Here is a 14,996-nt window from a genome sequence, read left to right as displayed (position 1 = left end):
TTTCAGAACAGTGCATTGTGTGTAGGCCTATTAAATATAATATCCATGAAAAGAATTGGAGATAAACACAGTGACTCATGCTGTATATAGGTATGCTAGGTGACAGGGTTTGATTTAAATGGTGTCGTGGAGCAAAATGCTCCCCATTTTGGACAACCTGCTACACAAATTTCAGCTTGTATAGCAATTTTTTACAATGTAAACATATGCTAATATTATAAGAACATCGCCTAAATAAGGTTTTTGCTAAAAATTGCTACGCAAATTTTTCCGAGTAAATGGAACCCTGCTAGGTGAATTCAAATTTGCCATCAAACTGCATCATTTTACATATAAAATTAAAGCCCTTGAGTAAAGAAAGCCAAAACTGAAAACATTTTTGTCATAGCACTTTCCGTAACAAAGTTACATCTTGTCAAAGATTGACTTTCATCAAAAAGATTCTGCTAGCAAAATTCCCCAAAACAGCATTTAGGGGTGTTTCTAGATCTTAGTCTCATGGCGATAGCAGCTTTTTTTAATGGAACTGCTTCAAAATGCGTCTAAAATTCCATGGCTCATCACCATAAAAAATCATATATTTGGGTCAAGTGAAGTATAGAGGTTCTCTTCCAGAGGATTTTCATGAATTGATGAGGGAGGGAGGTGTTTTTTTTTTTCAATGTAAATTGGCATTGTCAGTAGTTTTCGGTCTCCAACAGTGCTCGAGGTCAGTCGAGGAAACGATGAGGCCCTTTTTTTTTTTTTCAAATGTGAGATTCTGAGGGATAAACCACCCTAGAGTACCACAAAAAGACTTAGAAGTGATGCTTGTTCTCTAATAAACTTATTTGTATGTATGAAGATTTCATAAATCATTCCAAAGTCTAAAAAAATTGAAAAATCTAAAAAAAAAAAAAAAAATCTGACAAATCCCAGAAATTGAGGAGGAGGGGACGAGAACCAAAATATTAATTTTACACGGCCTAAATATGCATTGTGTTTGGGCCCCGGTCAGGCGAATTTCGCTGACTAGCAAATGTGTTAACTAAGGTTTGCCTGGGATACCTACAGTATATTTCAATGAGAGTGAACTTCGCACTTTAAAAAAAAATGCTACCTACTTGTGTTTTTCACATTCTCTGGTCCAGATGTCTTCTCAATACTTGCGTATATGGTACTAAGTATTGATTGTGATTGTTTCAAATGGCTAATCTTGTAAAAGAAAAGAAAAATCACAGGGGATTCCTTTGAGTCACAGTTCATTCACACGGCCGTCAATGGGGGGAGATTGGTTCTGTTTATCTCTTGTCGAAGAACTGTGTGACGATGTCTGAGCATGCGCAGTTGCAATTTTCCGAAATTACGAAAGGGCTAGCCTGTGACGCGTACGTTCTTTTACGTGCACACTGCATAAAATGTCATACATGTACAGGCCTTATATTAAGTATGCCTGGACCAGGAGCTAAAATGAGCTCCTGGTCCCCCCAAAGGCTCCTGGTCCTATAGTTTGTAGTGTCAAATATTGGATACACTAGGAGCCAAAACTGGGCAACCATGGGGTAAAAAAAGCCTGGGTGCCTGGTTAATATAAGCCTTGTACATGTACACAGGACCGACGGCTTAAAGTGCCCTCCGAAGCACTAACAAGTAGAGTGAAGTGCCCTAAATGGCTCAAGGAGAGCCAGCCGAGATCAGGCGGACCTCGGATTTGAACCCTCAACCTCGACCCTTGGATTTGGATTCACAGTCCAACGCCTTAACCGCTATTTCTTGCCCCTTCCCCCAAGGGCTCATTATTATTGCACAGCCTTACTACAATTGTGGCTGCATCAATGATCAATCTAGTCACACCGTATTATTATACACACTGGCACACTCATTCCTGCACCGCTCATGGACAAAGTCCCTCGGCTATACATCCACATGTGGATCCTAGTAGAAGTAGAAGAAATTTGTTACATCATGAATGATAAACATGTATATTAATATTTTGTAACCATTCTGAGCCTTATGGGAGTGGGTGGAGCTAGGATATTTTAGTGCTGGGTGGCATTTGATGAAAATCATGCATATTTGGCAATTTGTTGTCAAAATTGACCAAATTCTTGACTAATTCAATAAAATTTGGCAATTTTGGACTCTGATGAGTGGTGGGCTCCAGTGCCAAAATTGCAGCTGAGTGGTGGGCTCCAAAACCAAGTGGTGGGCTCTGCCGCCCACTGTAGCTACCACCCTGGGTGGCGCACAATGCTTGTTGTAATGTAATGTGATGTGATGTCTGATAGTGAAAAACACACACAAAAAAATCTTCATGTTTTCAGAAATCTCATTGTTTTACAGGTGTACAAGGTAGCAGGCAGAACCAAGATGGAAATGGAACTAAGCCAGATGCATTCTGGGACATGATGGAATGTCGTCTAGACCAAGCTTCACATAGCTTACTACTTCAGGTCCCAAAGAATGTCTCCATAGATGATGTACAGCGATATGTGGAAGATGAGGTTGGAAGAATATCATATTGCTTCCCATATTCACAGAAGCAATCGGAGGTATGCTTGTATAAAATTAAAATGATGATATACGAGTGGATATTCATACGTAGTGGTAGATAAAATGAATTAAAGTTTTAACTTCACCATCTGCTGAAGACGCTAGTCGGACTAGTGAAAACGTTCCAGGTGAGCGAAAAATAGTGTAGTGTTGAAGTTAAAAACTTTAATTCATAAAATGATGATGATGATGATGATGTTAATGATGATGAGGTATGATTATATAAAATTAAAATGATGTGGAATTAGTTAAGTCCAAACACATTGCATGCAAAAGCATGAAGGATGTAATGTATGTGTATGAATAACATCTGTTGAGCAATTTGATTGGTGTGCAGTTATTTATATCTAATCGGCAAACTGAAAAGTGGAGGTGAAAGATCATTATCATTTCATTTAAAAACAAGAGGAATAAAATTGGACCCAAATTTGAACCTTGAGGAACTCCTGATGTAAAGCCCGATCCCGACTCCACATTGCAGCGCGATGCGATGCTTTTAAAACATTGCAGCATCGCACGATGAAATTAAAATGTACATTTCAATTTCATTGTGCGATGCTGCAATGTTTTAATTTTCACTGCTGAGCTCGTAAAAACCTGGCTCAGATTACAGTTTTTGTTGTATTGCTGCATCGCATCGTGCTGCGATGTGGAGTCAGGATCAGGCTTAACTGGTACCTACCTCTAAATAGAACTCTCTGTAATATGACAAATCACAGCAATTTGTACATTATATGTTAGGCAAGGTAATCTGAAAGAATAACATGTAACTATTCCTTCCTATACATGTTCATTAAATATTTTCCTTTTGTGTTTTGTATTTGTTATACTAATAGGGAAAAGTCAAGCATTATGCTCTATTGGAAATGCGTAAACACCACGCAGTGGCAACTCTCTTGAAGAAATCAACTCAGAGGGATTTCCTCAAACATAGCAAGGCTCAAGGGAGAAGTAGGAGCAAAGACTCGTCTTCAAATTGGGCAGAAATCAACAGAGTTTTGGAAGAAAGAGTACTCGCTAAGGATCTGAATAAAGCAGAAACTGTAAGTATTTGAGATATAGGCAAATGATATAATTGGTTAAATTTAAAGAAAATACGATGAACATATGTGACCTGCTACCACATAATTAGCGTAAAGTTGCAAGTTGGTAGTTTTGAGACATCTTGGCTGCTGAGTCAATGTTTTTTGTTTGCCGCACACCTGTACAGGTCAGAAGTATGTCCTTTTTGGTGCATGAACCATTGTGCACAAACAACATACAGACATACATTATTGTTTTGAACATGTGCGTGTCAAACAAAGAACTCCAACGCAGCAGCCAGGACGTCCTGAAACCAGTGATCGATTTTCGTATATTTTTTTGTGTAGCAAAGAATGCTACTCACTTTCAGATTTTAGTAGCAATTCCAAAATTGTGAGTAGCATTTTGCAACATGCTAATCCTGAATGTTCCATTTTCAGTTCAAGTCAGTGGCCAGTGATCGATTTTTGTATATTTTTATGTGTAGCAAAAAATGCTACTCACTTTCAGATTTGAGTAGCAATTACAAAATTGTGAGTAGCATTTTGCTACGCTAATCCAGGTAAATCGAACACTGCCTGAAACTATACCAACTTTTGGCTTTACGCTCATTTCGTGGTAGCAGGTCACACTACTTTTGATCATATTTGTACAGCTTCACCTTGGAAGTACTATCAGGATGTCAATAATTAAAGCCAGCATTATTAGAGTAGATGTTGGTGACCTTTTAAAAGGTCAAAACGTTTGAAAATGGTGGTGTTTGTATGTGCACACATTAAAATTGACTGAATTTTACACACACAAAACTTATGGGAATTAACTTTGCCATCATCGATTTCCTACCAGAAGCCATTAGATTACCCACAATACTCATAGGGGGCCCATTACCCACTAGTGCAGAAACAGATAGGTACAAGAGGAATTGATTACTTCCAGTGACATAGCCAGGACTTTTTCATAGAGGTGGGGGGGGGGGTAATTAGGGAACAAATGTTGTTAATTTCACCTGCCATCAAATGCCAGAGTAAACTGAAATTATACCTTCTAAACCTTCCTAGGATTATGATGTTTTTGACAGTAGAATCACTGACATAGACTGTATTTTGAATGTTTATGCTTGTAAATTCCCATTTGTAACTTTCATTTCATAATTGTAATAAGCGCCCCCCTGAATCGAATATGGTACTAAGATTTTGGATGAGAAATTACATAGCTTTGTTATTTTTTTTCAACAAAATTGTAGATTTCTGAGCAGCTGAAAATCTTCCACGAGAAGCACAGGTTACAAGAAGCTGAGGTGCGTCTTCGCTTTCTCCTCTGTGTACTACTAGAAGAGACCTTCCAACACGTGCTTCCTGATTGCCGTGTCTACCCCTTTGGGTCATCGGTCAATGGGTTTGGAAAGCGGAACTGCGATGTAGACATGTATTTAGATAGAGCGTTACCAAGAGGGATTGTTCCTGTGAGAAAGGTAATTGGGCTATTCCAGGTGAAATAAATACACCCCCTGGAAGATATTCCAGGTGAAATCCATACATGTACACCCCCTATGGAAGATGTGACTTTAATTTTCCACTTAGGGAGTATGAATTTCAAATGGGAATTCATTTTGAATCTACACTCCCTGTGTGGGAGATTAAGGTCATGTCTTCCATAGGGGTGTATGGATTTCAACTGGAATTGCTCATTGTGTAGTATAATTACTGGGCATTTGAGAGATGTTGACCTACAATCATTGGTGCGAATCGAAAAGTTTCAAATTCAGGCTGATTATATATGAGTGTAAGATGGCCGAGCGGTTTTAAAAGGAGTGCTGTCAGCCGGGAGAATACGATCGGCAAGGGTTCGAGCCTTGTCCTTGACTTAGGTGAGAATTCTCTTCCTCTCCCAAAATGTTCCGAAAGGTCGGAAATCCTGCAATTGCGTTCAGTTACACCACAAAATGTAATTGTAGAATTTCTTCTATATACTGTTTAGCATGTGCAGGTATAAGCAGTGTATGTGCGACGTCTCATGGTTCAGAAGCCATGTAAAGCCGTTAGTCCTGTGTACAGGACAAGTCGCCCCTGTGTTTGACAATCCGTTGTAAATGTTTTTGCTGCTTTTGTGTATAATTTTCTGGTTTTTAATTGGTAGTTTTTAAGATGTACTTTTAAGGTTGTAATTTTAAGTTTTATCTTTTGTAAAGCGCCCAGAGGCCTTTTGGTGTTGGGCGCTATATAAGTGTGTTGTTGTTGTTGTTGTTGTTGTTGTTGTTGTTGTTGTTGTTGTTGTTGTTGTTGTTGCATGTTAAAGTGTCAGAGCTATTCGAAAAGAGAAGGGGACCATCCCCGGTTCTGATACCTGTACTCAACCCTCTAGGTTCAAGAAGACAAGATGGGCACAATACAACATACAAAAAAATAAATCCAGTAGAAAGATGTACAATATTATTGCTAAGCCGCTTATGTTGCACTAGCCTAAAAAGAGCAACGGTCAGTGTGTGTCATCAATCAGTAAAATCCCTCATTCACTGCAGTCTGCAAATTGTGTAGCATTGGGCTTTTACATTTAAAATCCACATTACCCCTGTGAAAGATTTTGGAAATATTTTCTACAGCAGGAGTATGATTTTCAAATGGAATGAACAAATTAGTTAGCTCCATTTGAATTCCATACACCCTCTGAGAAAAATTCAACCTTAAGTTGGGTAATATGCTAATTCCATTTGAAATTCATGCTCCCTCTGATACTTCCAAAATCTTCCACAGGGGGTATGGATTTTAAATAGAATAGACCATTATGGTATTTCCTTTTACAAAGTAACAGATGTAACAACTTTCAAATTGCACCAATTTTCATAAAATTATTAAAGTCAGGAAGGTTTTTTTTATTTCTTTTGACACAAATGAACTCTAGCTAACAATATTCTTTACACGTTCCTATCAATTTTACTGTATTTAATCAATCGTATAAACATTATAAAGACCTTCTTTTGTGTTTTGTTTATATACTTTATTCGCAGGCGTAGTGCATGTTAGAATCCCAGTTAGAATATGACCGTTGCTAGGTCAACTGACTCACGCTTTCTTTGTTAGGAATCACTGATTGATATGATTACAACACAAAGCCTATGGCATATCATAATTCAGAACAGGTATATGAGCCCAGGCTTGAACCAGTAACCAATGGTGACTAATGGGCACTACGGCAGCGAATACACTACACTACTAGCTGCCATTAGTGATCCCCTTCCTTTAATTTGTGCCCAATCTTTGATTCCTTTGATTAATAATGGTCTGGTTTCCATATGCCCCATCATCATCTTGAGATGAAGAAGGATTTCCTTGAGGAAGAGGGGGAGGGGAATTTACTGATGATGTATTTGGTATTGATCCAGTAGGTCTGCATTCAACATATCCACCATCTTCTGAAGACTGCAGGACTGACAATTGAGTCTCATCAGCAACGGTGACCTGAGATTTGTGGTCTGGGATTATGAAAAAAAAACACATAAAAGATGAAAACAATAATTTCTTGCCTACTTCCTAAAATCTTTTTTACCAAATTAATAAGGTTTTTGACAAATTATTCTTTCCTTGTTCAGAAATCAATGTTCAACACAAAATAGACAATCATAAGAGGTCTAATGCACAGTTTTAGAAATAAGGCAAGTGCTGGAACCAAAAGTCTGTACAAATTGATGAGAACCCTTAGATGGTCTAGATCAAAATTCTTGCAGAATAATTCTGGTATACTATGCGCACAAGTATAACCCTAACCATCCTAGCCCACCCTGATTAAAATCCTAACCCTAATCCTAACCCACCCTAATTATAACCCTAATAATAACCCTAACCTAACCCTAACCCTAAAACACAGGGTGTGGAGGGTTGTCATTGCATATTGGCACATACCACACCCCATTTATACCACAAAATTTGATATCTTTATAATGTAAATTAGGATAAAGGATACTTACTTGGATGTAGTGGTTCTTCCAAGTTGAGGTCTTTCACCTGTTCATAGAGTCTTGTGTCTGATTCTATTCTGCTTCTGCAGAAAGAATTAAATAATAATAAAAAAAAAAAACATATTATGTAATGTATCAGGGTGTCACAATGAAATGCAGTCAGACCAAAGTCAGCAATAATGAAATTAAGTTATCTACTCACTATTGTTAAATATTAATTGGTAAAATTTCGAACTTGGGACTTTTTCATAGAATTTGCTTTGTGACTCCCCAGCAATACAACTACATACGGAAGGTGCTTCGCTTCCCGACATCAAAATCTCTGTGTCTTTTGATCAGTTCAACTTCAAAGCATGTCTGGAAACTGAATAACCACCTGGACACTACTGGTCATCTAACAGCATTTCTGATTGGTTTATAACTTGAAATGTTCATTTCAATTGCCAATTGTGACTAGGCTTTGAACTATTTATGGTCAAACTTGCATTTGCAGATGATCTTAATACCCTCCTTGATTGGTTCAAAATTGGACACAATATTAATTTTGGCCAATCGGCAGGTAGTTCTCATAGGATTAAATTGGCCTGTAATGTTTAAGCTAGGGGATGTCATGGTCCGTAGCACCATTTGTTCTTTTGTGCATTTACTTTCCATTTTATTATTGCATATTATCTAAGGGTAATCATTTTTTTAGGGGTAGGGGTTCAGCTCATTTTTTTACAAAAAATCTGTGCAAGCAACCAAGCACACTTCTCACTCAAAAATGGTTGCCTTTTTGGAAGTCTCACAACCCACACCCCAAATAAATCCTGTGCATGGGACTGACTATGGTAATTGCTTTTTTTATATTTATTTTTTTCTTGTGTATTTATTTACCTTTCTTGTTGATCTTGGTTGATGTCTGGTTTCTTTTCTACTTGTCTATGACATAGACAGCAGACAAGCAAAGCAACCACTATGACGATCAGAATTGTTGCACCAATAGTCGTACCAATTATTATAACAACATCTTGCTTATTATCATTAGTGCTAGGAGCCTGAAATTGAATGTTTGTTTAAATACATGGTTTTAGGTTAACCATTACACTAGCTTCCAGAGAAGTATGGCAGTCTTTTGTTCTAATGAGCAACATACACAGAGCTTTGTGTTCCGTAATTGGCCAATTACTAATTATCGGTTTGTTGTTATGATTGTCAGGTGATTGAATCAGCCAATCAGAACCCACTTCCATGTTTACGCTGTGCACACTCTCAAAATGTGAACAAGTGCCATTCTTCTCTGCCAGAGACTGTAGTATAACATTTATGTACACTTGATAATATGTTTGTGATTATAGCCAATTCAAGAAAGTAATTATTGCAAATGTTGCCAGTACGGTCATTTTAACCAAAGCCCTGTTTAAATCTTGCCCTATACGCTACAGCAATACTTGGACTTTTGAATGAGTGGCCTGGACTTTTGAATACAAAGGAAACATTTGAAAATTAAGGCTTCCCTTTACAAAAGCAGGAATTTCCGATCAAAAGAAAAATGACACTTAAATCTAAAAAGGTGGTTAGCAAGGTTGTTAGAGTTTACTTTGTTGTGGGGAGATGGGGTAAAACTTGCACATGGGTGCGTACTATGATGAATAAAGTGATAAAATACTCACCTCTGTAGTTTGAGGGACCAATTGAGCAGTAACCATGGTAACAGATGATTCTGAAGAATTGCTAAAAGATGATGAAGTGAGCGCTGCTGAAGCTTGGGTTGGTGGTGTATTAACACTCACTGATGATGTAGAAGTACACCTACAATATAGGCTATAGCAACTCTGGTCAACCCGGACATCTCCATATGAGCATGTAGAAGTCACATCAGAGGTGAAACATGCCACTGACGATTCAAGTTTGCAACAACTCCAAGTTGTATCTAGACAAGCCGTATAACCACCTCTAATGAAAAATGTCCTATAGTCACTTGTTTGACACGTAGCAAGAGAATTTATATCACATCCATAATTTTGTGGAGAGAATGGGGATGATACTTGGGATGATGAAACTGGAAACAAATAGAAATAAAGATAGGCGCTAAAAACTGATATGGGGGCAGTATAAGGATTTTGTTCGGGGGGGGGGGGAGGGGCAAGGGGGCGGAAATGGGGGCAAAATGACTTGGAAAGGGGAATTTGACAAAAATTGTCAAAAATTCCTACAAATCTGAGAAATTTCCTGCATCCTACAAGGGGTAAGAGGCGGTAAGGTGTTCTGTGGGGAAAGGCAGTTCCCCCTTGCCAGATTCCAATTAGATGTAGGCATTGAAATTAGATGTAAACATTACAAATATACATGAGGTTTGAAAATTGTTTTTAAAGTTTGTATATTGGCTTAAAGGTAAATAAGATAAGAAGGTGAACAATATGACTATTACCTGGCTCTGCATAACGTTGACATTGATCAGTCAAATCTGTTTTCTGGCAAGTACATATGCTGAAATATTAGATTACCCTAACCCAAACCCTAACCCTAACCCTGATCCTACCCTAACCCTTACCCTAACCCTAAATCCTAACCCTAACTCTAATCCTATTAGTATAAACCACTTTTTTGGCCTAATCTCTTTTTTGAAAAATCCCATCTCTTTTGGAAAAATCCCATCTCTTTTGGAAAAATCCCAGAATGTTTACCAAATTCCATGAAATTTGTGGCAAATTTTGAAAGTTGGTATACCAGATGGCTGGTGCCAATACCACTCCCCCAGACTTACCAGTTATATTTGCTCTCCAGTGCATAATTCCCATGAAGTAATAATACCAACAGTAATAGGGACTCCTTCATCATTTTGTCTTGATAGAAAACCATTTATTTCCTTTGATCGGTTGAATTCAATTATATAAAGATGTTTTTTGAGTTACACAGTTATATATGTTTCATGTACCAATGATTGAGCCACATGTCTGAACAAACAAACAAATAAATCAATGAAACAAAGGATGTGCATGTCATTACCATTAGGCCAAAAAAAAAAGATATTTGCTTGTCCTCAACCGACCGACCCTAATTTTGGAAATCAGAAAAAAGGGTTTTTTTCTATTTACTGTACAAAAGAATACCGACCCTATTTTTGGAAATTCCTGAAAAAGTTTTTTTTTTCTTTTCAAATTTTTGCATTCTGAAGATGTAAAAAAATGTATTTTAGAGCTTGTGTTCAACATTTTAGCTGTTTTGCATTGTTAGTTGATTCATTTTAACACCAAAATTGTCTAATTTGTCATATTTTGAGCTTTAATTAATACAAACAGTAGAGTTTGCTAGTAATTAAAAAAAAAAGAAATCCCGACCGACCTACCCAATTGTTAAAATTCATTTGAGGGCAAGCAAACAATTTTTTTTTTTTCTTGGCCTTAGTTTGGCAAATTGGGACTCCCACATTAGTCCTCGGAAGAAGGTTATGAAATGAAGTCATAGGAGGTCCTGTGTCACAACCTGGGGTACCTTTGTGTTACATAGTAAAAAAATGAAATGGTTCATACATTTTACCTACACATCTCATTTGAAGTGGTTCATCCTTCTGAGCATTTTGACACCTTTTTATGGAAATCGGTTAAAAAATGAGAGAGTCTTGGCAAAAACAATCACAAAGTAGGGAGGATGTAACCCCACCCCTTTTTTCCACATTTACAATCATTCTGAGCAAGTATTGGTCTTTTAAATGAACTTTTGTATTTATTCACTTGGTTTAGATGTCTGGGAGTTCATTTAGACATTTTTTACTAGATTCAAATTTTTAAAGGGGTTTTAAATCAAATTTACAATATGAATCCCTCCCTAATCCTCCTCCCCTAATCCTCAGCCACCCTTGGCACATTTCATGCCAAACGTCATAAGAAAATAATTGAAAAATATTTGAAAACAGGATAAAAACATGAGTAATATAGAATAAATTAGCCTCAATTTAAGACCTAATTGAATCTTCTAAGTGAAGGAATACTCAAGAGACAGTGTTTTGAAATCCAAACTGCACATCAAAATGTAACAAAGCCACCTTTTTGTGTACCCCAGTATATGACACAGGATCAGGAATAAACCTTTGATTTGACAAATACACCCACATATTGACCTCATTTAAGCTTCAAGGTAACAACATATTCAGGAAAAAGCAATAACCAAATGTTATGTTTCTGTACCTGAGCATCATGTGGCAAAATCATACTTGTCCATTGTTACTGAAGCTTACTCATGTTTTTAACCAGTTTGAATTAAAATTAGGGTAGGTTTTGTATCGTACAGTAAAAATGTTTTTCACTGGTTTCAAAATTTGGGGAGGTGATGGGGGACAACCAATGACGTAGAAAAACATAGATCGCTGAGCTCGAGCTGGTACGTTGCCGTTTCATTGACAATAACACACTGAATAAGCCATTATGAAATGAAGGGACCTAACAAAATCAGCATCAAATACAACTAAAATGGGAACTGAATTTACTCTAGCATGTATGGATTAATAAAATAAAATAAATTACTTGTTTTAGCATATTCAACTTTACTGTGTACCATTTTTTATCAAAAAATTGCTGAATAATAAAGGCAAGCACGCTCCTAAATCTAGTTCATTCGCCCGTTGCCATGCAGCGCTACAGGAACGGCGACTGAAGGCGAAATTTCGTAAAATGGTAGAGTTGTTTAGCGTGGCAACACTGCTGAAATACCAGATTCAGGCGTGTTTGCCTTTATAATTCAGCAATTTTTTGATAAAAACAATGGTATACTGGGAAATTTAATGCGTTTTAATACATGATTTGTTCAACTTTGTGTATATACACTATACAGCACCCAAACCGGGACCCAAACCGGCTTCACAGATTCGGCGAGCAGGGCACTCTATTCTTTCTACCTCATTGGGGACAACCAAACAACTTCATTTGTGTGCCTAAATGATGGAATGGAAGAACTGCATGTATGGCATGCATTACCAGATTTATTAATAATAAAATATATTTGGTTTAATTGGCATGCCTTTATCAAAATTTACCATTATTTTTGTTCTTTTTATTTGTTTATTGTGGTGTTTATTTATTTGTTTGTTTGGTGTTTGTTTGTATATATATTTATTGAAATACCCATTGTTGATTGGTTCAAAGGGGTACATTATTTGGTCATAATGTCATAAGTTGGTACAAAAAAAGTTAAATTTTGCTGGGTGATGGGTGATGGGTGCACACCAGTAAATAGCTCCCATTGACTTTCTGTACAAACAGGGTCCAGGAAAACGTCATTTTCTTGACTCCAGAGCGACTCAGTTCTTCAAAACTTACCCTTTCTGCAAGTCGAAGGTCAGATGAAGTCATCTATTGTAGAAATTATATACGGAGTCCAGCATTTTTTTTCCAGAAAAATGCCGACTAGATCACCCAATAGCCCATACAGCGTACACCACCTTACGAATAGCTTGGTGTTTCTGAAATGTAACACATTTTGAAAGTTTAGCCAAAGTGTAATAAAAAGTCAGATCCTGCTCATTTTTCACAGACAATCTATTTCCCAGGCCTAAATGAGGATTAAATATGAATCAGGGCCTAATAATTGGGTTTTAAGCCTTTTCTAATGGATTTAATTCAGTCGTATTGCACATTTCCTCGTTTGAAACACTGATTTTTTTTCTCCCTGGGTGTAGGAGACTTGTATTTACTGGTGTGCACTCTGATAGAAAAGTCACCAACTCCAATTGAAATGATCATTAGTTTTATTCTACACATCCAATTGACATGAAGTAAATATATCCCAAAAGCTGACACTATAAGGATACAGAATATGTTAACATCAAATGTTATTATACAGGGTGTGTATGAATTATACAGGGTGCAACGTAAAAAAAAATCTTTTTTTTCTAGTTTTAACATACCCATCAGGTTTTTTTTCTCTGAAATCATCCCTCATAATCATCCCTCCAATCATCCCTCAATGACCCTCATAAAAATATATAGGGTGGGCAAAATCATGTATAATGGGAAAAAAAGAGTTAATATGACAAAAATTAGATCTTTGGTTACAAATGATGCTTCTTTATTTTAAGGTAGTTTGACTCGGATACTGTACCCTTGCAAGATAATAGCTCCTAGTGTCAAATCAATCAGGTCTATTCATATTTTAATCATAAAAAGGAAAGTATTTTTCCCCACCTGTTTTAAGAGTCTTGTAAGAATTGTAACAAGTCTTACATTTTTCTTTAATTTTGGAGAATTCCCTAAATTTGACCAGTTTTGAATTGTTTTAGCCCACAAGAAGGTACTTTGGGTGCCAAACTTTCAGGGGTGGTAAATAAGCTTAATAATAACTTAATTCATGTAATTTCAATTTGGAGTCGGTACTCTTGTGGTATAATGTCTTTGCATGCAAGCACTGGAATACAGTGGTACAAGACTACTTCGCTCAAACACGGTATATTTATCTGTTGAAATATGTTGTGCTTTTTTTCAGAGAAGAACAGATTCGTACGAACTGAGGTATAACGAAGATGCGGCATCATCGGATCGAGTCGGCACACAGCTAACTCTGAAGGCCGTCTCAGACTACTTACGGAAAGTGCCACAGTGCTATGGTGTTACCAACATTCTTCATGCCACATGCCCTCTCATTAAGTTTAGACACTACACAACGGGTCTGCCGTGTGATCTGACAGCGGACAATAGGTAGGTGGATAGGGCTATTCAAATTGAAATCCATACACCCCCTATAGAAGATATGACTTTTAGTCTACTACACAGGGGGTATAGATTTCAAATGGAGTCACCCATTCAGGTAACTTTATTTGAAATTTATACACTCCCTGTGTTGAAGATTATGGTCATGTCTTCCATAGGGGGTGGATGGATTTCAACTGGAATAGCTCTGTCCTGGTTAACCAGCCATATTGGATTGTCACACATTGGGATATTCCAGTTGAAATCCATACATCCCCCTTGGGAGAAATTACCTTAATCTCCACACAGGGCATGTAGATTTCAAATGGGGGCACCTATTTGAAATCCCCCCTGTGTAGAAGATTAAGGTCATGTCTACCATAGGGGGTGTATGTATTTCAACTAGAATAGCTCATTAAACCTGAGAAATGAGTGGTAAAAATGTGTGAATTGTGATTGGATATTTTCTTAGCTATTTTGAAGCCCATTATCCATGTTTAACAAGAAAAGCCTTGTTTGAAAATAAAGTTTTCTAACGTGAAACAGTTAGAAAACAAATTTGACCCCACGCGGAGGCAATTTCAGTTCATACCGGTCAGGTCTGTGTTTTCCCGGGTGTTGCCATAGCTGTATGACAGCATCGTGTGTTGACCAATGAGAGCTGCCCTCTCGTCTGCGCTAGGTCACCGTGGTAGGTGATTTGTTTTCATTACATTATTGGTTACCAGAATGGATAGACGAAAATTTTAATTCCCACCCACCGCTCCCAATTAAAGGGGAGCTTAGGTGTTTGTCAAAAATGTTAAGGCAAGCACATAACTTTATTTCAG

General features: G+C 37.3%; 2 protein-coding genes across 2 annotated transcripts in view; one reads left to right on the top strand and one right to left on the bottom strand.

Annotated features, from left to right (window-relative positions):
* The window catches only part of LOC140142188 (poly(A) RNA polymerase, mitochondrial-like), a 34,514-nt gene that overhangs the window by 5,271 nt on the left and 14,247 nt on the right, over nucleotides 1-14,996 (top strand). The window contains exons 2-5 of the mRNA XM_072164155.1: nucleotides 2,323-2,531; nucleotides 3,369-3,575; nucleotides 4,799-5,026; nucleotides 13,964-14,175. Of these exons, the coding sequence (XP_072020256.1) occupies nucleotides 2,323-2,531; nucleotides 3,369-3,575; nucleotides 4,799-5,026; nucleotides 13,964-14,175 (856 nt within the window). The remainder of the gene's footprint in view (nucleotides 1-2,322; nucleotides 2,532-3,368; nucleotides 3,576-4,798; nucleotides 5,027-13,963; nucleotides 14,176-14,996) is intronic.
* Nucleotides 6,482-10,429, bottom strand: LOC140142869 (uncharacterized). The gene is made up of 6 exons (XM_072164891.1): nucleotides 10,254-10,429; nucleotides 9,918-9,976; nucleotides 9,160-9,548; nucleotides 8,384-8,544; nucleotides 7,517-7,590; nucleotides 6,482-7,024 (listed from the first exon to the last, which is right to left on the bottom strand). The coding sequence occupies exons 1-6, from the start codon at nucleotides 10,346-10,348 to the stop codon at nucleotides 6,792-6,794; spliced, it is 1,011 nt and encodes a 336-aa protein (XP_072020992.1). The 5' UTR covers nucleotides 10,349-10,429; the 3' UTR covers nucleotides 6,482-6,791.

The sequence above is a fragment of the Amphiura filiformis genome, chromosome 20 (genome assembly GCF_039555335.1).
Source record: "Amphiura filiformis chromosome 20, Afil_fr2py, whole genome shotgun sequence".
In the NCBI taxonomy this organism is placed as follows: Eukaryota; Metazoa; Echinodermata; class Ophiuroidea; order Amphilepidida; family Amphiuridae; genus Amphiura; species Amphiura filiformis.
The sequence above is the reverse complement of the archived record's forward strand: the minus strand, read 5'-3'. Positions and strand labels throughout refer to the sequence as shown.